General features: G+C 46.4%; 1 protein-coding gene across 1 annotated transcript in view; it reads right to left on the reverse strand.

Moving 5' to 3' along the window:
* Window positions 1-23445, reverse strand: part of TMEM19 (transmembrane protein 19) — a 55674-nt gene that overhangs the window by 19642 nt on the left and 12587 nt on the right. Inside the window, exons 4-5 of the mRNA XM_029597177.1 lie at window positions 21195-21332; window positions 1480-1734 (exon numbers count right to left, since the gene is read on the reverse strand). Coding sequence (XP_029453037.1) covers window positions 1480-1734; window positions 21195-21332 — 393 coding nt within the window. The remainder of the gene's footprint in view (window positions 1-1479; window positions 1735-21194; window positions 21333-23445) is intronic.

The raw sequence follows: 23445 nt of genomic DNA on the forward strand, positions 1-23445 counted from the left end.
AGCCTCAGCTCGTGACCTCACCCATATGTGAGGACTAGCATCCTGCTTGTCCTGGGATAAAGACTGATGGATCAAAACCACAAATTTATAAAAAACATAAGAACATGCCATACAGGGTCAGACTAAGGGTCCATGAAGCCCAGCATCCTGTTTCCAACAGTGGCCAATCCAGGCCATAAGAACCTGGCAAGTACCCAAAAACTAAGTCTATCCCATGCTACTGTTGCTAATAATAGCAGTGGCTATTTTCTAAGTCAACTTAATTAATAGCAGGTAATGGACTTCTCCTCCAAAAACTTATCCAACTCGTTTTTAAACCCAGCTACACTACCTGCATCCATCTCTTCCAGAGCTGATTCTACCCCACTGCCTTCACATTGCGACACCCCCAGTTCCACCGGGGATAGCACAGAAGAGTCCTGAGAAACCTCCCCAAAGACTGCAACACTGCTCTGTGCTGCTGCCATTTCAGGACCATCAACCTCTTGTAACATGTCGCCTCCTTTTGAAACTACAACGAGGAACTGCTTCACAAGCTTTTTTCCAGCTCCCGGAACCTCCCCATAGCGATCTTCACCCACCCCGTTGCAGGCCTGACATAGCCTTGAAGACTGCCACAGGATGTTTCCCTGCTTTCCATGGTAGTGGAAATCTTGCCTCTACCACATGGTTCACTGAGCCTTGCCATTATTAAAGAAATATGCTTTTACCCCGTGGAGACCATGAGTCTCCCACGGGGTAAAAGCATATTTTACCCTACAGGGCTTCCAGATCTCAGATGTCCTCCTCCCAACAGTCCAGATGTTGCTGATGCAGGTTACCACCAACCACTCCCCTCGGTCTAGCTTTTGACCGATCAGTTGTTTGGTTTTTTGTTTTTTTTTTTTTTAAAGCTACAGGTGGTCAGACCTGTACTTTCCTTTGACTTCCTCAGATATCCCAGGGCTGGGAGACATGAGAAGGGAGAAGAATGAACTAGCATCACTGGTTTTCAAACCTTCTCCAGGACCAGGGTTCAGCAGAAGGAAAGGTCACTAACCCCCTTGCTTCATTCATAGGGAGGGGGCACAGTTCCTTATAAGGCTGCTTCCAGCAAAGCTTTCAAGCTGTCTCCATTTACTGGGATGGGAGAAACACGTGTCTGGACTGGTCTGGTAAGAACGCTAAGGAAGGAATACATTAAGTTACTAGGAAAAGGACTCAAGTTCAGAAAAGATTTTTTTAAATTTTCAGAGTAAGCTATATATAGCCCCTTTAGTATTTCAATTATACAAACAATATTAGAGTAAGTTTATATCTGGAACAAATAGATACATTTATGATGTCATTCCCTAAAGTTCTTATTGAAAATAGTACTTTATAAGCCCTTATTTTAAATCCCTCTCCATTTTGTACGGAAACTTCCCCAGGTGCTCAGGAAAAGGTTGTAACTTTGCTTTAAAAATTTGATCATTTATAACATGCAGGTAAAGGCCTTACCAACAGGAACCTTTTCCCAGGTAGTTATCAACCTCGGGTCACTTTTACTCAGGACAGTTCCTATCTCAGAAGCCCAAGTATCTCCAGCACTGCATGCCAATGCTCCCAGAAGGGACAAGCACATCCATGATGCTGTGTACTGTTTTGAAAAATCAATTGGTATTTCTCCAGGTCCACTTTCTACCATATAAAGCAGAGCAAGTTCTGCAGGTACGCCTCCATTACAGAATACCTGTACCCAATTCCTCTGTCCCCCTGAAAATAAAAGGAAAATAAATACAAAGTTACATAATATGGAACACATTACTGTAAAACAAATGGAACTCAGAATTCCAAACATCAACTGAAGAAAAGTTATTTGTACATTTACAGGAAAAAAATATAGATGGCATTAGAAGTTTTCTAAATACTAGTTTTAGCAAATTCAAAATGTTTTAATAATCAATCATGGTTCTTTTAATAATTTAAAGTATGATCAATTTATTTTGGTGAAAGAAATGTGTACATTTCCCACTACTTTAGTTTCTACAGTAAGCCCTAAAACTCAATGGCTGATACTTTCGGGAATTGGTAGGGTCATAAGATCTGACAAGATCACCATAAGGCACAACACAAAAAATAGAATGTAAGACAAAAGTTACTCTGCTTCCTCTATACCTATGACGACATACTGAAACTGAAATATGAAAAGTGTGTCAATTCATCATCATGTCCAACCGTAGTGGCAGTGGCTTCAGCATACAGTCTGGTATTAGGGATGTGCACACAATTTTCACTTTGGCATAACCATTCATTCTGGCCTTCTTTTTTCTAGTTTCTCTCATTCCTTTAAGTAGCTTATGTGTACAAATACCATTTTATGTATTTAAGTTATACTTATGCACATAGAGATCAATATTCAGCAACATTTAGCTGGATAAATTCTGCCTTATCCGGCTAAGTGGCAGTGTCTGAATATCAGGTTCTGTTCTGTAGCCTCCATTTAGCCAGATAACTACTTATCCAGCTAAGTAGTGGGAGGCATAATGGGTAGGAATTACTTAGACCTGTTATTGAGCAGATCTAAAGTTAGCCAGATAAGTCTATCTGGCTAACTTTAAAGTTATCAGGGTCTATCCAGAGGTGCAACCACACCACTAACTTGGCTATCTTTTGAATATGGACCTAATAAAATCCAATAGGGCACCCAAATTATCCAGATTATCTACCAAAATGAATAAAAATAAATGCCTATATCTGGTAGCACCCTGGGACACTTCCCTAAATTACTGGTGTTTTATCAAGCGTGTGCCAGCAAATGGAACCTAGTAGCAACTCTAATTACATTTGCAATATATCAACAACTCATAAAAAGAAAAAACAGAATAATCACATTTTATTTTGAACTTAGCCAAACTCTTGAATCTAGCATATTCAACAGTAGGTTCTAAATGATAGAGTTTGTTCTATTGATGCAAGAGAAAGTACAAACTTTTAAATAAGCTAATTTTAATATGCATGTACTCCTCGTGCGATTTTAAGTCAAATTTAGTGTGAGAATTTTAAGCTCCATTAATAATGGAGAAAGCAAAATTGCTTACCTTGTAATAGGTGTTATCCCAGGACAGCAGGATGCTAGTCCTCACATGTGGGTGATTAGCAAGCTAGAGGCTGAGTCATTTCATATTGACACAACAGTGACGTTTTGTTGTTGGAAATAAGGCAGCCGAAGATCACAACAGGTTGGTTGTAGAAGGAGTTGGGTTTAAACTGGAAACAAGTTCTTTAAGACAGATTGTCCATAGGCTGAATCTTGTCGTCCTTTGTCCAAACCGTAATGAGCTGCAAAGGTGTGAAGGACTCAGTGTTGCTGCTTTACATACGTCAAGGATTGGCACAGAATGATAGTGTGCTACTGAAGTTGACATTGCTCTTACTGAATGTGCCTTTACTCGCCCTTGGAGAGGAAGGCATGCTTTTTCATAGCAAAACTGTATACAATCTGCTAGCCAATTGGATAGAGTATGTTTACCCACTGCTTTACCCGGTTTGTTTGGATCATAGGAAACCAAGAACTGATTGGATTTTCTGTGGACTGCAGTGCGGTTTAAGTAGAAAGATAGCGCACGCTTACAGTCCAAAGTATGTAAAGCCCGTTCTCCTTGGTGAGAATGAGGCCTTGGAAAGAATGTGGGTAAAACTATGGATTGGTTCAAGTGGAATTCCGTAACTATTTTAGGGAGGAATTTTGGATGTGTACAGAGAACCACTCTGTCATGTAGGAACTTTGTATAGGGTGCGTACGTGACAAGTGCTTGTAATTCACTAACCCTTCTAGCTGATGTAATGGCTATGAGGAAGATAGTCTTCCATGTGAGAAATTTAAGATTGCAAGAATCTATGGGTTCGAAAGGAGAACGCACGAGTCTTGTTAAGACCAAATTCAGGTCCCATTCTGTGACTGGTGGCCGAATTGGTGGTTTAAGGTGAGTTAAACCTCTCAAACCTGCTGACAAGAGGTTGTGTGGATATAGGTGCATCTCCCATCTTGTTATGGTAAGCTGAGATTGCACTTAAATGGACTCTTACAGATGAAGTCTGGAGACCAGATTCTGAAAGATGGTATAAGTAGTCTAACAGAGAAGTTGTGGAGCAGGTGAAAAGTTCTATATTCTTTTGTCTGCACCACAATGTAAACCTTTTCCATTTGGAAGAGTAATTCTTTCGTGTGGAAGGTTTACGTTAAGCTATAAGCACTTGAGATACATCGGAGGAAAGATTGAGTGGTTGTAAAATCAAGCTTTCAACATCCATGCTGTCAGGGATAGGGATTGAAGGTTGGGATGGAACAACCGACCCTGATCCTCAGTTATGAGAGTGGGAGCTACTCCCAGGCGAATGGGATCCCTGACAGAGGTCTAGGAGTGTGGGAAACCATACTTGTCGAGGCCAATACGGGGCTATGAGTATCATGGACTCCTTGTCCTGTTGTAGCTTTACTAGAGGTTTGGTTATGAGCGGTATCGGAGGATACGCGTATAGAAGGCCTGAGTTCCAAGGGCGAGCAAAGGTGTCCTTGGCTGACTGGTTCTTGTGCGTGCGTAGAGAACAGAAATTGTCCACTTTGTGATTCAGATGTGACGCAAAGAGATCTATTGTTGGTTGTCCCCAACGTTGGAATATCCTGGTCGCTACCGAGGGATCCAGGGACCACTCGTGTGGTTGGAACTGACGATGGAGTCGATCCGCCAATACATTGTGAATGCCTGCCAGATAAGTGGCCCGGAGGAACATTGAGTGTTTCAAGGCCCAGCCCCAGATCTGTGCAGCTTCTTGACAGAGGAGATATGAGCCCGTACCTCCCTGTTTGTTGATGTACCACATGGCTACTGTGTTGTCCGTTTGGATGAGAACAGTCTTGTGGGAAAGGCAGTCCTTGAACGCATGTAGCGCATAACGTATAGCTCGAAGCTCTAGGAAATTTGAAAAGTTGCTTTGAACTTTGTCCAAGTACCCTGGGTTTGGAGATTGTGTATGTGAGCTCCCCAACCCAAGGTGGATGCATCTGTAGTTAAGGTTATCTGTGGGACTGGTTGTTGGAAGGGTAGGCCCTTGCGCAAGTTGTCCATGTTCGCCCACCAAAGTAGAGATGATCTTAGTTGGTGGGTTACTTGAATTGGATAATGAAGCGGTTGAATGGCTTGTATCCATTGTGACCTTAGAGTCCATTGGGTAACCCTCATGGCAAGCTGTGCCATAGGAGTGACATGAACTGTGGAGGCCATATGGCCTAGTAAGGTTAGGAACTGATGGGCTGTTGCCTTCCGTCCAGAGTGAATCGAGTTTGCTAATGAGGATAGTGTTTCTGCCCGATCTTCGGGTAGAAAGGCCCTTGCAAGGATGGTGTTCAGTTCTGCTCCTATGAATTGGAGCAGTTGAGATGGAGTAAGATGGGACTTTTTGTAATTGATGAGAAAACCCGTGGAGTGAAGTAGAGTAATTGTCTGATTGAAAAAAGACAGAGCTCCTGCTTGAGATTGACTTCTGATGAGCCAGTCATCTAAATATGGGAAGACATGGACACCTTGCTTATGCAAGTGGGCTGCTATTACTGCCAGACATTTTGTGAAAACTCTGGGAGCAGAGGCAAGTCCGAAAGGCAGTACTCTGTATTGGAAATGTTGATGACCTACCATGAAGCGCAGGTACTTGCGATGAGGAGGGAATATTGGAATGTGAGCGTAAGCATCTTGAAGATCCAGAGAACAAAGCCAATCTCCTGTTTGAAGAAGGTGAATCATGGTGCCTAGAGAGACCATCCTGAATTTTTCTTTTTTTTAGAAATTTATTGAGATTTCTGAGATCTAGGATTGGACGTAGGCCTCTGGTTTTCTTTGGAATGAGGAAATAACGGGAATAGAATCCTCTGCCCTGCTGAAGCCGGGGCACCAACTCTATAGCCCTGGCTTTCAGGAGAGGTGGATAATTCTGTTTGTAGGTGAAGTAAATGATTTTTGCTGAGATGAGAGGAACTCTGTGGAAAATCTTGAGGAATGGTTATGAAATTGGAGTTGATATCCTCAGTATATGATTGCGAGGACCCATTGGTCCGATGTTATTGATGTCCAAGTGTTGTAAAAAGTGGACAGTCTTCCTCCCACTGGCAGTGTTGGTAGAGGATTGGAGTAGAGGCCTTGTTCTCTGGACATGATCTCAAAATCCAGTGGCAGGTCCGGTTTGCGGAGCTGGTTGAGGCCTAGTTGTTCTTTGTTGCCTCTGTTGAGGTCGCTGTTGGGACCTGGGAGGCCGTGGTCTGGATGAAGGAGGATAATACCTCCTTTGTCTGTAGAATGGGCGCCTAGTGTCCATTCGTGGGGGCCTGCGGCTAGCATGTGTTGATGGATCATGCGGAAGAGAGGATAATTGTTGCAGGGTCTCAGTGTGTTCACGCAATTGTGAAACTGCGCCTTGTACCTTGGTGCCGAACAAATTATCCCCAAGGCAATGAAGGTCGACGAGCTTATCCTGCACCTCTGGTCTTAGATCGAAGGCTTTGAGCCAGGCCCATCTTCTGGCACTGATGCCGGATGCAGCAACTCTTGAAGCTGTCTCATAGGAATCATAGGCGGCTCGGACCTCATGTTTCCCTGTGTCTAATCCCTTGTTGATGATGGTTTGTGCTGCCTCTTGATATTGTGCAGGCAGGGATTGCACACACACTTCTATTTGTTTCCAGAGGTTTCTCTGGTACTGAGTCATGTAGAGGTGGAATGCTGAAATTCTGGAGATCAGCATTGCTCCTTGAAAGATTTTTCAACCCATTTGATCCAGGAATCTATTATCTTTGCCTGGAGGGATAGATGAATGGGTCCTTGTTCTTCTGGACCGGTTCTGCGCAGATTCTACGACCACCAAGTGGTGGGAGAGTTGAGTTTTTTGATATCTTGTGCAATCTGCACCAGGGTAAGTAGAATCTACTCTTTTGTTCACTGCAGGAACAGTGCAGGGATGTTCCCAGATGCGTTGTTGTAGCTGTAAGAGCACCTCATGGATGAGAATTGCGAGATTGTGTTTTGGAGCGGGGGGGGGGGGGATCTACAAACTGGACCCAAGAAAAGACCCAAGAAAAGAGGAGGTGGCATCCTCCTAGCCTTCAAGAAACACCTTAATCTCAAACTCTCCCACACCACATCACCCTCCAAGCTAGAAATTGGCCTCTTCAAAGCCCCCTCACTGCAAATCTGTCTCATTTATGCCCCCCCTGGATCCATCGAACGGGACCCCTCCCCCTTAATTGAATTCTTATCTGCCAACATAAACATTGAAATCCCTTCCATCATACTAGGAGACTTCAACCTCCATGTCGATGCCACCCCCCTTACCCCTTCTTGTGAGGCATTACTTACTGCACTCCAAGCTCTAGGCCTTAGACAAATTGTTGCCTCCCCCACGCACCAAGCTGGTCACTCCCTTGACCTTATATTCATCAACCACTGCTTCCTACCATCCCACCCCCCCAGCTGCTCCCCTGTACCTTGGTCAGACCACTTCCTCATAAAAGCCCTCCTCCCTCTTAACTTCCCTACTACCCCCACTCCCTCAAACACCACCACCTTCACCTTCAGGAAACCCTGCTCTGGAGATGAACTGGCTCTTGCCATTTCCAACACATCCACTAGCCTTGACTGCTCCAGTCCAGAGACTGCCATCAAATCCTGGCTCAGCATGACTCTTGAAATTGCTGACAAACTATGCCCCATCTCCAGACGTAACATTACCCAACCCACAAAAAATCATCAACCCTGGTACACGACTGAACTAAGATCCCTAAAAAATACCCTCAGGCAGCGTGAGAGAAACTGGCGTAAAGCCCCCTCACCCCAACTCGCCTCAAGTTTCAAAACTACCCTTCACCAATATAGAATAACCACCCTCAAAACAAAAAGAGACTACTTTTCAGCTAAGATCCACCAATACATGTACAACCCGAAAGCCCTTTTCAATTATGTTGCCAACTTCACCAAATCCTCTCAGCCCACTATCCCTGAGAATGATGCCTCCACTAAGAGCTAAGAAATCGCCCAGTATTTCCTCACAAAAATCACCAACATCCTCCGCAGATTTCAACACCCTTCTCCATCCACCTCCCCTTCCCCCTCCCTCCAACCTTCCCCCATTTCACCCACCCTCCAAACCCTTGACCTGACTTCCGCTAAAGAAGTGGAATCTATTCTCAGAAAACTTAAACCAGCTTCCCACCCTTCAGACACCATTCCCACAAAATCCCTCCTCTCCATCCCGAACACTATATCCAAACCCATCGCAGACATCATAAACTCCTCCCTCTCTTCAGGCTCTGTCCCAGATGCTCTTAAACAAGCTATTGTCAAGCCCCTCCTAAAAAAACCAACACTAGACCCTAAAGACCCCGCTAACTTCCACCCTATCTCTAACCTGCCCTTCCTATCCAAAATTATGGAAAAGATTGTAAACATCCAACTTACAGAATATCTAGAAAGCAACAACATTCTGCATCCAGCCCAATACGGCTTCCGTAAATACCTCAATACAGAAACCCTCCTGCTCTCCCTCACGGACCACTTACTCATAGGCATGGACCGAGGCAACTGTTACCTCCTCGCCCTACTCGACATCTCAGCTGCCTTTGATACCATCAACCATAACCTCCTCATCAACCGGCTATCCGAAATAGGCATCTCAGGCCTAGCCCTACTATGGTTTAAATCCTACTTATCTAACAGAAAGTTCTCCGTCAAGATAGGAAACGCCAACTCCACACTCTATCCCTTGTCCCAAGGTGTCCCACAAGGCTCCTCCCTCTCCTCCACCCTTTTCAACATTTATCTCACACCTCTATGTCAGCTCCTCACAGACCTCGGCCTCAAATTCTACCTCTATGCAGATGACGTTCAAATCGTCATTCCCATTCACAACTCTCTCTCAGATGCCCTTGCCTTCTGGAACACATGTCTTGCCAACATCAATGACTTCCTCACCAACATCCACCTCGCTCTAAACTCCTCCAAAACAGAGCTGCTCCTTATCTCTCCTCACCTCCCTCCCAAACCACCGATCTCCAACGATCCAGCTTTCAACGTCATAACACCCCAACCCACAGTAAGAGACCTTGGGATTATCATAGATCAACAACTCAATCTCAAAAAACAGATCAACTCCATCCTCAAAGAAGGTTTCTTCAAGCTTCACATCCTGAAGAAACTCAGACCCCTCCTCCACTATCATGACTTCCGCACCGTCGTCCAAGCCACCCTTTCCTCAAAGCTGGACTACTGTAATGCCCTCTTCCTTGGCCTACCCTCCCCCACCACCAAGCCCTTACAAATGCTCCAGAATGCCATCGCCAGGGTCATCACCAACTCAAGGAAAGCTGATCACATTACCCCAATACTCAAAGAACTCCACTGGCTCCCCATCGCATCCCGAATTCTCTTCAAAATTCTAACCATAGTGCACAAGTCCATCCACTCGCACAATTCCAATTGGTTGGATGAACCCTTTCGTCCTATACGCACTGAACGACCCACTCGCACTGTCAAAGGCACCCTCTCCATTCCCCCTTTGAAAAAAGCCCACCTCTCCTCTACTAGGGACCGTGCACTATCCATTGCAGGCCCTAAACAATGGAACACCCTCCCTACCACTCTCAGGCTAGAGCCATGTTACGCCAAGTTCAGAAAAAAACTTAAAACATGGCTCTTCCGACAAGCCTACCCTGATTAAGTACACCGACTTCTGCAAGTATCTTGCCTACGCCTTGTATATTCCTGTAAATAGTCCGTTGCAGTTTTTTATTTATTGCTTTAATTCCTCCACCTCCTGCTCTTTGTATACTCCTCCTTGTTCGCCCTCCCTGTTCATTGTAATTTCTACCTTTAAAGTTACATTGTAAACCGGTATGATGTATGCATACTAATACCGGTATATAAAAGTTTTTAAATAAATAAATAAAATAAAATATTTCCAGAGTTTGTTGTCTGTCATCCTTTTCCACCTGCAATTTGAACGGGATGGAATCTACCATTTCCTGGACAAAATTAGGAAAAGAAAAATCCTCTGGAGGTGATTGTTTTCTGGCTTGAGGTGGAGAGGGATCAGACATGAAGTCCTCTGATGAAGCCTCTGATGTAGTGTCCGACCAAGTATCATATCCGGAAAGTTGCTGAGTAGGAGTAGTCCTAGGAAGCGGAGGCACGCCAGAGGAGTGCAGGGGAGAAGAAAACGGCAGGGGAGAAGAAAAAAGGGTTCGCACTCACAAAGCGGGGAGTAGCTGGCTTGTTACGGCGGTTACTACCCCAAACCAAATGTGCCTGATACTTCACTTTCGATGCATATCCAGCATGGCTCTCTGCTTCAACAGCATGGAAGAAGAATAAACTGATACTTCAATCATATCCAGCATAGCTCCCTGCTTCAACGGCAGGGGAGAAGAAAAACAACCAATAAGGGCTGCATAACATAGTCTGAGTAAAACAAATAAGCATGGGTGTAGCTTGCTTATTGCGGCGGTTACTACCCCTACTACCCCTAACTTATCAAGCTAAATATTTCACTTGGATGCAGCTCCATCACTGCTTTCTACATTAATGGTGGGGGTGGAAGGGAAATAGAACCAAGAGCTAAGAGAAACAGATAAGTATGAGAGAAAAAAGTGTGTGAAGCTTGCTGGGCAGACTGGATGGGCTGTTTGGTCGTCTTCTGCCGTCATTTCTATGTTTCTATAAGAGGGTCCAGGTAGAGGGTCATCAGATAAAACGTCCTCTACGTCCTCCTCCACAGGATTAGCTGGCAAGGAAGCAAGTAGTTCCTGGTATCTTTTAGTCAGGATACCGTGCAATGCTGCTTCTGCAATTGGAGCTTCAGAAGATGCAGGTGGGTGTTTTGGCATAGAGTGTTTTAATTTTGTCGATGACTTTTGTCTCAATGTCGATGCCTTGTGAGGAGGAGGTAAGGTAGGTGCCATCGTGTAAACCGACTTTGGCTGTGAAGTAGATGGGATGGTCAATGTCGATGTATGAAGAAAAGAAAACATCGAGATTGGATCCGTAACCGAAGGTATCTGTGGCATCGATGGAACTTGTGACATCGAGAGAGGAATAGACATCGATGGTTCCGATGACATCGTCATCTGAGGAGGCTCAGCCATCGAGGTGGTGACTGGTATCAATGACATACTTGGTATCGACGCAGCCGCCGGCATCGGCGATGACGCCAGAACTTGCGCCTGGAAGGCTTCCATCACCATTTGTCTTATTAGGGCGGTTAAGTCTGGCGACGTCTGTGGCAACTGGGATGTCGATGCAGACGTCGATATCAACGGTGCAGGCGAGGGAACTGAGGACACTGAGGTTAGTGGAGCATCACTTGATTTGTGCCAATTTACAGCCGGTTCCCCCAGGGGGGGGGGGGGGGGGGGGAAGCGACAGACACCGAGGATCGATGACTTCGGTGCTTGTGTTTAGGCCTCGATTCCAACACTGACCTGGTCGATGTCATTGACGGTACTGGTGATGGAGCATCACCGGATCCCTCGATTTGCCGTTTAAGAAGGAGTTTCTTAGTGACCCCTGTTGGCGATGATTTCATCGAAGTAGACAGTGAAGGCACTAATTGGAGGTGGAAAAGTTGTGACATTTTCTCCTGCCTACGTTTTCTGCCTTTCGGGGTCATTTCTTGGCATTGTGTGCATGAAGAAATTTCATGTTTTTCTCCTAAACAGATCACACATTCAAGATGTGGATCTGTTATAGACATGGTCCGGTTACAGACTGGGCATTTTTTGAAGCCTGAGGCCATGTCTCTATTGACAGCCGTCGATGAAAAATCCCGAGAAGAGAAATCGAAACCAATTGTTTTTGTCACCATCCGGTGACAAATGAGATTTAGTGAGACCCCAAATGGGGAAAATAGAAAAAAGTGTGACTTTTTCAGTCAAAATTAGTGAGAAAACTCACAGGGCTCCTGTCACCGCGATGCTGAGGGCAGCGTGGAAAAACGAAGACTGAAGTCATACCCCTGTGGCAGAGATTGTCATGGCACGCTGGGCATGCTCAGTAGCCTCAGGCTGCCAGTCAAAGTTTCTAGAAACTTTGACAGAAGTTTTTCCCGCGATAGGGCTCCGTCAGTGACGTCACCCACATGTGAGGACTAGCATCCTGCTTGTCCTGGGATAAATTACTTACCTGATAATTTAGTTTCCCTTAGTATAGACAGATGGACTCAGGACCAGTGGTTATGTGCTCCTCTGCTAGCAGATGGAAGACTGAGTCGGATTTCAAAGCGGACATCACCCTAAATATACCCCTGCGGTGACCTCAGCTCCTCAGTATTATCCTTGAAAAGCCATTGTGGATATATATTGCTTGAACAACTTGATTAAAACTGATTAGACTTGGTTAAATTGATTCAACTGATTTAAAAGACTGGAGACCACCAGTGCGCTCAACTAAGTTAACTCAGACACCAGTTGAACTGCAGGTGTCCTGAACTAAGGGTAGGCAAAGTTTACCTATATTTGTTTAATCTCGAGGTTTGCTTTCCAAGCTCCTCCTTTTCTGGGGGCAGCCGTGGGCGGGATGTTGAGTCCATCTGTCTACACTAAGGAAAACAAAATTATCAGGGTAGTAATTTCTCCATTTCCTAGCGTGTATCCAGATGGACTCAGGATCAATGAGATGTACAAAAGCTACTCCCGGACATGGTGGGAGGCTGCCCGAGGCCCACTAAGTACTGCTCTTGCGAATGCTGCGTCTTCTCAGGCTTGAACATCCAGGCGGTAGAACCTGGAGAAGGGTGTGTAGGGAAGACCACATCGCCACTCGACAGATCTCAGTGGGCGACAGCAATTTGGCTTCTGCCCAGGACACTGCCTGGGCTCTGGTAGAGTGAGCCTTAGCCTGCAGGGGACAAAGGCTTCCCTGCCTCTATGTAGGCTGCCTTAATTACTTCCTTAATCCAGCGAGCTATGGTCGCTTGTGAGGCCACTTCGCCTTGTTTCTTCCTGCTGTGAAGAATGAACAAGGGCTCTGTTTTGCGTACCGGTTCTGATTGTTGTAGGTACTGTATCAGGAGTTTGCCAACATTTAGATGGCGAAGAAGGCAGTAGTCTTCAGAGTCCTTATGTTCCTCCAGAAATGGTAGGGAGATGGCTTGGTTCGAGTGGAACTCTGAGACTACTTTCGGTAAGAAGGAGGGGACGGTGCGTAGCTGTATTGTTCCTGGAGTGAACCTAAGGAACAGGTCCCGACAAGATGGAGCCTGTAGCTCAGAGATGCGACGGGCTGAACATATTGCCACCAGGAATACAGTCTTCAATGTTAAGAGGCGTAGTGACAGACTGCGCATTGGTCTGAAAGAAGCCCCCGCTAGAAAGTCCAATACCAGACTGAGGTTCCATAGGGGGACCGGCCACTTTAGGGGTGGTTGAAGTTGCTTAACCCCTTTTAAGAAACGGGCCAAGTCCGGATAAGCTGACAGTGATTCCGTTAACTTCGGCTCTGAAGCAGGAGAGGGCTGCTACCTCAACTCTGACGGATTTGACAGACATCCCTTTCTTCATAACGTTCTGTAGAAATTCTAGAATCATGGGAATCTTGGCCGTTTGCGGGGATACCTAGCGGTCCTTGAACCAGGCTTCGAATATCCTCCAGATCCGTATGTATGCCAGAGACGTTGAGAACTTCTGTACGTGGAGCAGAGTGGTGATCACAGCCTTAGGAGTAACCGCGCTTCTTCAGGCGAGTCCTCTCAAGGGCCAGACCGTAAGAGAGAATAGAGACGGATCTTCGTGAAGGATCAGGCCCTGCTGGAAAAGGTCCCTGTGTGGAGGTAGGCACAGAGGGCTACCCGCAAGGAGTCTTTGCATGTCTGCGTACCATAGGTGTCTTGGCCAATCCGGGGCCACTAGTCCCTTGTGGTGTTCTTTCTTGCGGATGATCTTGCCCAGTAGAGGCCATAAGGAAAAGGTGTACAGTAAGTCCTCCTCTGACCAGGTCTGGACGAGGGCGTCAATTCCTCAGAACTGCAGCTCTCGTCTGCGGCTGAAAAACCCCAGCGATTTACTATCAGTTGGAAGCCTCTGGTCGACAGCACCCATTCCCCTGGGTCCAGGCTTTTTCTGCTGAGGAAGTCCGCCGAGACATGGTCTTTCCCTGTGATGTGGGAGGCAGAGATCCCTTCTAGGTTTATCTCTGCCCATGCCATGAGGAGGTCTATCTCCAGAAACACCTGCTGGCTCCTAGTTCCTCCCTGGCAGTTGATGTAGGTAACCGTTGTAGCGTTGTCAGACATCACTCAAATTGCTTGCCCTTGGAGCCTGTGGCTGAATTGCAGGCATGGTAGTCTGACTGCTCGAGCTTCTAGGCAGTTTATGTTCCATCCCGCCTCTTCCTTGTTCCATTGTCCCTGGGACATCAGTTCCTAACAGTGGGCTCCCCACCCTCGGAAGCTCGAGTCTGTTCGGTGGGGATAGGATTATGCCTCTGCTTAGGTGGCTTTCCTGTAGCCACCACTGAAGCTAAGAACATTCCTCCGCTGGTAGGTGGAGGCGAATCGAGTAGTCTTGGGACAGTGGATTCCAGCGTAATAGTAAGGAGCATCAGTTTTCTCTTCCTCAGGGAAGGGAGGAAGACCTTGTTTTATTTGGTGTCGAAAACTGGCCCCCAGGTACTCTAGGAACTGAGAGGGCCGCATACTGTTCTTGACTGTGTCCACGACCCAACAGAATTCCTGCAGGAGGTTCTTCACTCTGCTGGTCACCTGCAGGCTCTCTTCCGAAGACTTCGCCCAGATCAGCCAGTCCTCCAAATAAGGGTGTACCAAGATCCCTTCTTTCCTCAGTGTTGCCGTCACCACCAACATAATTTTGGGGAATGTTCTGGGGGCGGTTGCCAGGCCAAATGGCAGCCCAGCACTGCAAAATGTAGAAAATGTTGGTGGTCTTGGTGGACTTTGATCTGAAGGTAAGCCTCGGAGAAATCCAGGGAGGTTAGGAATTCTCCCGGTTGTACTACCATTATTACTGAACGGATAGTTTCCATCGATGACGGTTGACGTTCTTGAGGTCCAGGATGGGTAGGAATGACCCCTCTTTCTTGGGCACAATGAAATAGATGGAATAGCACCCTGTATTTTGCTGAGGCATAGGAACCGGAGTTATAGCCTTCAGACTGAGTAGTCTTCTCAGTGTGGATTCCATTGCCATTCACTTGAGGTTGCAGTGGCAAGGTGATGATATAAATTTGAGGTGTGCTGTGAAATTCCAAGTGTAGCCCTCTCATATGATGTTTAGTACCCATTTGTCTGACGTGATCTCGACCCATCATTGGTAGAAGAGGGAGAGTCGACTCCCTATTTCCTCTTCCTATGGATGGGTTGGCCCATCCTCATTGGGAAGCTCGGGTCGATCCTGCTCCCATACCTGTTCCTCTCTTGGGTTGTCTGTTCCAAAAGGACTGAGACCTCCTGGATGGTCGAGGTGCCTGGAACGATGAATTTCTATAGGGTCGGAAACGTTGTGAGCCTCTGCCCCTAGGCCTCCTGGGGGAGGGGCGCTGGGATCTTTTTCCTCTATCTTCCGGTAGCCGAGGCACTGGAGATTCGCCCCACTTGCTGGCTAACTTCTCCAGTTCGCTTCCAAATATGAGGGATCCCTTAAAGGGCATTCTTGTGAGGTTCGTCTTAGAGGTCGCGTCCGCAGACCAGTTCCGCAACCATAAATGCCTTCTTGCCACTATTACCGAGGCTACTCCTCTGGCTGAGGTATGAACCAGGTCTGAGCTTGCATCTGCCAGGAAGGCTACAGCAGGTTCAATCGCCTCTCCGGCAACCGCAGCAGAACTATCTGCTTCTCTCAAAAGGAGCAAGAAGGAGCAAGCCACCAGCACGCAGCAAGAGGCTATTTACAGTGTCATTGCTGTCATGTTGAAGGTTTGTTTAAGGATGGATTCTAATCTCCTATCTTGAGCATCCTTCAATGCTGCTCCTCCCTCAACAGGAATGGTCGTTTGCTTCGAGACAGCACAGACTATGGCATCCACTTTCAGGAAACGAAGGCGTTCCTTGGTTGCAGGTTCCAGAGAGTACAAGAATTCCAAGGCCCGCCCTCCTTTAAAGCTTGCCTCCGGAGCATCCCAATCCAGGTCAATCAGTTCCTGGATGGCTTCCAGCATCGGGAAATAGCAAGAGGCCTTGCAAAGGGACACCAAGTTGAGGTTCTTCCTTGGTACCGTCATAGGGTCCGTGCCTGGGATTCCCAGAGTCTTCAGAGTCTGAAAGACCAGGACTGGCAATTCATCCCTGTGTAAGAAGTGAAGCATGGTTCTGTATGGTTCCAGGCCTGGAGGGATTTCCCCTTCTTCCAGAGAGCCCTCATAGTCATCTATGGTATCCGAGTCCCTGTCAGGTAAACTCTTGGTAAGGCGAGGCAGGTCTTGAGGCCCCCGGACTGGGCCGAGAGGATCAGGTGTTCCCGACTGGGGTGCTTGTAGACCCTGGAAAAATTCCAACCAAGTGAAGGCCCCTGGGTCCATGCTTATCCCTTGGGTCACTGGAGTAGGAGTTACCGAAGGGCCCTCTAGCAGTGAGGGGTGTCATCTCTGAATTGATTAGCTCTGGGGAGCTTCCGGATAAGGTCCCTGCCGACCCGTCCTCCGACTGGGATGGTCCAGACTTGGAAAACGACAGACTATTCCTCCCTGGGCTTCCTCACAATGTTGGCACAGGCAGGATTCCAGGTCGGGTTGTGCTGCTCTGATGTGGCAGGCTATGCAAAGGGAGTGCTGTCTTTGTTTCTTTGCCGTCAAGGCCATGATCTGTGTGCGCCTGGTATCCGGTGCGCGCAGGTGATGTGCCTGGATATGCATGGCTATACGCGTAGTTATGTGTGCGGCAGTGCTCGCAATTACGCGTGCCAATGTGCGCCGTTGTGCACGCAGGTATGCGTTTGTAAACACACCCAAGAGCCTGGCCTGCCCCGCGTGTACTGACAGCCGAAAGGGGGGGGGATGGCATCGGAGCCCACCACGATCAAGATGGCACTGCCGGGATCGCCACGTGGCTAACTCTCGGAGCCAAAAATGGGGCCTAGCCCTTCAGGGGCTGCTCAACCCGTTCGGAGTCTCTCCTTATTACCTCGCTGGTATGGCACGCCAAGAAGGAGACCAGAGAAAAGTTGCCGGAGTGCCTAGTCTTCTCTGGCTTTAAGATTTTAAAGAACTTACCTGGTCTCAGCGCTTACTGGCTGAGTGCAGAGACTGTCTCCAACTGCAGGGGGGGGGGGGGGGGGGGGGGGGAAGAGGGCTTTGGCCTTCACCGCCATGCTCGGCTTTGCACCTGCTGCCTTTAAACCGCTTCAGCGGCTAAGTCCATGCCAGAGACCGGCTACCGGACCAAGGCACTTCTGAGGGATCAGAAATCACCCTCAGGGATTCTCGACTGGGGGAGGCACCGTTATGTATCACCGCAGGAGAACGGGGCTACTCTTCTTAAAGTTGAAAATCCTTTTTTTTTTTTGTAATCCCGCTAGCAATGTGCTAGCGAGAGGATAGTGTCCTCATCTGCTAGAGAGATGGAGAAATACTGAGGAGCTGAAGTCACTGCAGGGGTATATCTAGGGTGACATCAGCTTTGAAATCTGACAGTCTCCAATCTGCTAGCAGAGGAGCACATAACCACTGGTCCTGAGTCCATCTGGCTACACTAGGAAAACTGAATTCTGCACTGGGGCAATGACTCCAGCAATTTGTCAAGCACTGGGTATCCGCTAAACAGATATAATCGCCCTCCCAGAATCCTGAAAGGACACAATGCCACTTTGACCTTTTTATATTGGGCCAGAATCAGTCAAATCTTTGGCTACAACAAGTGCCTCCAGTCTTCTTTGACTGTATGGTCCTGGGAGAAACCCCATAATTTGTATTGCATATTTTACAATCTAACAAGTACTAGGGAAAAAAGGTGCAAAGAAATCTGTTTTTTTTATCATCTCTTCTTTTGCATATTACTAGATTTCTTTACTTGCTGCTTTATACATTTCAAAGAACTTGGCATCAGAGTTAACTTGTGCTTATATCTCTTTCGACTGCCTCTTTCCCACAATAGGCTGCAAGCAGAATCAGTAAATAGCACACCCCATATTAATCATATACTAGTTCTTGAAACTCACCCAATGTAGCTTATAAAGCATGGAAACAACCACAAACTAAATCACTATACAAAAAAAAAGAAAGATAGCTGACTTGTCTTGCTAGTTTTCATAACACTGCAGATTACCTCTGCCTGTTATAAATACAAATTTAGACTGGATACAAGCCCCCATTTCAGCAACACTGACTTCCTCAGGGGTCAGAACGGTCTAGCCCTTCACTTCTTTACATAAAAGCATATTATAACATGGCGACTAGCCAGGTGCAATCCTCACTCACATGCAATTCTCCCTTCCCCCCAAAAATGTTTCTAACACATCTGCCATCTGAACACATACGGGCTGTAAGACTGAGCACCTACATGTGCAGCTGTCAGAGAAGACAGACTTAACAAGGAAGCACTGCTCTCTTACTGGAGAAAGAGGAGGAAAAATATGAAAACATGAGATAGAGGAAGGCAGTGTGTTTAGCTGTGGGGAACGGAGTGTGAAAAACCCATGAGTTGGTGAGAAGAAGGATCACAGGCAGGGGATGAGACATGACTGTGCAGCGTGGTGAAAGGATCATGTGAAGATAGGGTTGACAACTGTCCATATTTTGCTATGGCAAGAGGCAGAAAAAAAAAACAGCAAGGGGATGGCAGAGTGAAGAGAAAGGCTACGGGGGATGGCATAAAAGACTGCAGTGGATGGAATGAGCGAAAGGGGAAGAAAAAGCAGAAAGGAGATCGAAGTAGGGAGAGAAACATGAATGGAACAATGATGCAGGGAGAGATGAGAGGCCAGGGAGAAAAAAATGGTCAGAAAAAGATGGAATGATGAAGGCAAAAGTTAAAAAAAAAGGAGAAACTGACAGGAAGGGAGAGGTTGCAGGGCAGAGAAAAAAAAAAGAAGCTTATGAAGAACACAAGAAGATCAAAGAGGAAAAAACATGGAAAGAAAACACAGTTGCAATTTTGTGCTGTCTTGTGTTGGGCCACAGACCCAGAACCTTTTGGTCCCGGGCCCATGCAGGCTGAGGGAGAAGGACGCAGGGTTAGCTGCCTGTGCAAGCCAAAGGTAAGATTGTCCTTCCTCAGCTTGGCCCTGAACAAGGAGAGAGTCGATTCCTGTCCACTGAAAGGTAGGTGAAGAGAAGTTTGGAAGAGAACCTCCCAAGCACATATTCCCTTCCTTCCTCCATACTGTCCCCCACCCAAGAAAATCATCCAAGAGAAAAAGGATTGTATGCAAAGGAGGAGAGGTTAATATTGTGTAGAGAAGGATAAAAATGGAGACCAAAGACAATAAAAGGAAGAAAAGATGACAAGAAACAGGAAAACAGAAGTGAACATTGGAGAAAGAGAAAGGAGGAAAAAGATAACAGACAAAAAGGAAACAGAACATAGATGGGTGGGGAGGGGGGTGGGGAACCACTGCCAGTGAAAAGTTTATTTAATGATTCTATTACTTTACATTTGTTGCAGATACTTATGTGGAAGTGAATATTGCAACACTTGCTGTAAAATATTTCGTCTGCGAGTGAAGAAAAGAACAGAAAGGCACAAGGATTAGAAATGAGATTCAATGTGCCATGAGGATCAAGCAAATTCAAAGACTGTCTTGAAATAAAAAAAAAAAATAATAATAATTATACATTTTGACATCAGCTGCTTACTAAAAAGGCAGTAAAATAGAATTCTAAAAGTTGCTGAAGTTTCAGAAGATAGTAGGGATGTGAATCGTTTTAGGACGATTAAAATTATCGTCCGATAATTTTAATATCGTCTTAAACCGTTATGGAACACAATACAATACAGATTCTAACGATTTATCATTATAAATCGTTAGAATCGTGAGCCGGCACACTAAAACCCCCTAAAACCCACCCCCGACCCTTTAAATTAAATCCCCCACCCTCCCGAACCCCCCCCCCAATAACTTAAATAACCTGCGGGTCCAGCGGCGGTCCGGAACGGGCTCCTGCTCCTTGTCGTCTTCAGCCGGCGCCATTTTCCAAAATGGCGCCGAAAAATGGCGGCGGCCATAGACGAAAAAGATTGGACGGCAGGAGGTCCTTCCGGACCCCCGCTGGACTTTTGGCAAGTCTCGTGGGGGTCAGGAGGCCCCCCACAAGCTGGCCAAAAGTTCCTGGAGGTCCAGCGGGGGTCAGGGAGCGATTTCCCGCCGCGAATCGTTTTCGTACGGAAAATGGCGCCGGCAGGAGATCGACTGCAGGAGGTCGTTCAGCGAGGGTTCCGGCGCCTCGCTGAACGACCTCCTGCAGTCGATCTCCTGCCGGCGCCATTTTCCGTACGGAAACGATTCGCGGCGGGAAATCGCTCCCTGACCCCCGCTGGACCTCCAGGAACTTTTGGCCAGCTTGTGGGGGGCCTCCTGACCCCCACGAGACTTGCCAAAAGTCCAGCGGGGGTCCGGAAGGACCTCCTGCCGTCCAATCTTTTTCGTCTATGGCCGCCGCCATTTTTCGGCGCCATTTTGGAAAATGGCGCCGGCTGAAGACGACAAGATTCAGGAGCAGGAGCCCGTTCCGGACCGCCGCTGGACCCGCAGGTTATTTAAGTTATTGGGGGGGGGATTTAATTTAAAGGGTCGGGGGTGGGTTTTAGGGGGTTTTAATGTGCCGATTTTTCGATTTTTAACGATTTTTCACGATATTTTACCCCCCCAAACGGCAACAATACGATTCCCTCCCCCTCCCAGCCGAAATCGATCTTTAAGACGATCGAGGACACGATTCACATCCCTAGAAGATAGTAACACAGTCATGCAAACGGAAGGAGGTCTGGCCCATCCTGCCTAGTCTCTGCTGCCTTGGATTGTATGGTAGGGAGGCTTCACAGTGACTGTTTCACATCAACCAATACTTTGAGATACCATAGCCTAAGGGCCAAGAGAAGGAAGGCATACATGAATAAGCAGCAAACACATGTCAAGATTTAACTGAGATTTTTACATTCCTATTTTAAACAATAACTCTAACCAAAGGCAAGACCATGCCATTTACTATACAGTTTTAAGCTGAATATAAATTTCCAAAAATAAAATGTTTCACCTTCTTTGAATTCTGAATCAAAACGCTTTTTCACATTTCCACGCCACTTGGTAAGTTTGGAAGACGTAAAAAAGAATACCAGCAATGCAGAAAAAAAGCTGTAGTTTGCAACAGCAAGGATAAATCCAACCACTAATCCTGAAAAACAAAATTATTATTAAAAAATTACCACCTGCTAGCTTCAAAGTTCACAGTGAATTACAGTGGAGACACCAATAATGAAACAAGTTAGTACCAGCATAAATCTTTTACTCAATTAAAAGGCAGTTAACTTGTACTAATGCCATCTTTGGATCTTATTTTCATCATAGAAATTAGTACACTTTAGAAACTTAATTACTGCCCCGAGGATAGTTATCAGGCAGGAATCAAAATTAATGGTGTTTTTACCAACCTAAAGGTTTAAGCCTCAATTTTGCAAAATTCCTGAGTCATGGAAATGAGCAGATTCCTGGAGGTCTCTGACCAGTTAGAGAGCATCTTCAACTCTTTCCTAAAGAGATTTACTCCTGTGCATAACTTTTGAACAGCAGCCAATTTTGTTGCATTAAGGCTTTTAATATGTAATGCATTGCTATGCTAAGGAAGAGACCTGGGCTCAGTTTCCAACTTAAGTCCCCTGGTCCTTGGGCTGGCCTGGACTAGAAGTGCTGCTACAGTAACACTCCGTTACTGGGAAGAGAGAAAAATGACTGAACACAGCAAATCAGCAGAGAAGCATTTTAACCTACATAGGTCAACAGCAATGGGGATGGCTTTCAAAATTCACAGATTTTTCCTCAGCAATGAACTAAAGGTTTACTTACATTTATCAATTACTTCTATGAACTATTCAAAGTGATTTGCAAAAGAATATTAAAATATATAAAAAGTCACATAAGCCAATTGTACATAATAAAAATACAACAGAAGTCCATTTTATAAATTTATCTAACCCAAAACCCGAACCACCCCATCCAGCCATTTTGTTAACGCAGATAAACATCCCCTAGCATAACCTAATTAAAATATTCATTATATTCAGTAGGGTAATGGAAAAATTACTTACCTGATAATTTCGTTTTCCTTAGTGTAGACAGATGGACTCAGGACCAATGGGTATAGTGTACTCCTGATAGCAGTAGGAGACTGATCAGATTTCAATCTGACGTCAGCCCCTAGTACATATACCCCTGCAGGAAGTGCAGCTCTTCAGTATTCTCCTCGAAAAGCAATGTGGATATATGTGTGACTAATTTGATTAACTTGAACTGGTTGGAACGACTATAGCTGGAGACCGCCAGTGTACTCAATCAGAAAGCATTGACACCAGGTAGGGTGGGTGCCCTAGGTGAATGAAAACATGGCCTACCCTTGAATCATTCGGAATTCCATGCGTAACGGCAGCCAAGGGTGGGATGCTGAGTCCATCTGTCTACACTAAGGAAAACGAAATTATCAGGTAAGTAATTTCTCCATTTCCTAGCGTGTAGCAGATGGACTCAGGACCAATGGGATGTATAAAAGCTACTCCCGAGCCGGGTGGGAGGCTGCCCGTGACCCACTTAGTACTGCCCTTACAAATGCCGTGTCCTCCCGAGCCTGAGCATCCAGACGGTAGAATCTGTAGAAGGTGTGGATGGAGGACCATGTCGCCGCCCTGCAAATCTCGGCGGGTGACAGCATTCTGGTTTCTGCCCAGGATACTGCCTGAGCTCTGGTAGAATGGGCCTTGACCTGTAGAGGCGGAGGCTTACCTGCTTCTAAGTAGGCCGCCTTGATGACTTCCTTGATCCAGCAGGCTATGGTTGCCCGCGAGGCCGCTTCCCCTTGTCTCTTCCCGCTGTGAAGGATGAAAAGGTGGTCTGCTTTTTCGCACTGGTTCCGACATTTCCAGGTTTCTGGACAGGAGTCTGCCTATATGGAGGTGGTGTAGACTACGAGCTTCTTCCGAATTCTTCAAGTCATCCGGCGATGGTAGCGAGATGGTTTGGTTAAGATGGAAGCGTGATACCACTTTGGGAAGAAATGAAGGGACAGTGCGTAGCTGGATGGATCCCGGGGTGAGCCTGAGGAACGGCTCACGGCAGGACAGTGCTTGTAGTTCTGAAATGCGGCGGGCTGAGCAAACTCCCAGCAGAAAGGCTGTCTTTAAAGTTAACAGACAGAGGGACAGACCTCGGAAGGGTCTGAAGGAGGTTCCTGCTAGGAAATCCAGGACCAGGTTGAGATTCCACAGGGTTACCGGCCACTTTAGTGGTGGGCGGATGTG

Source organism: Rhinatrema bivittatum, chromosome 4 (assembly GCF_901001135.1).
Source record: "Rhinatrema bivittatum chromosome 4, aRhiBiv1.1, whole genome shotgun sequence".
Lineage (NCBI taxonomy): Eukaryota > Metazoa > Chordata > Amphibia > Gymnophiona > Rhinatrematidae > Rhinatrema > Rhinatrema bivittatum.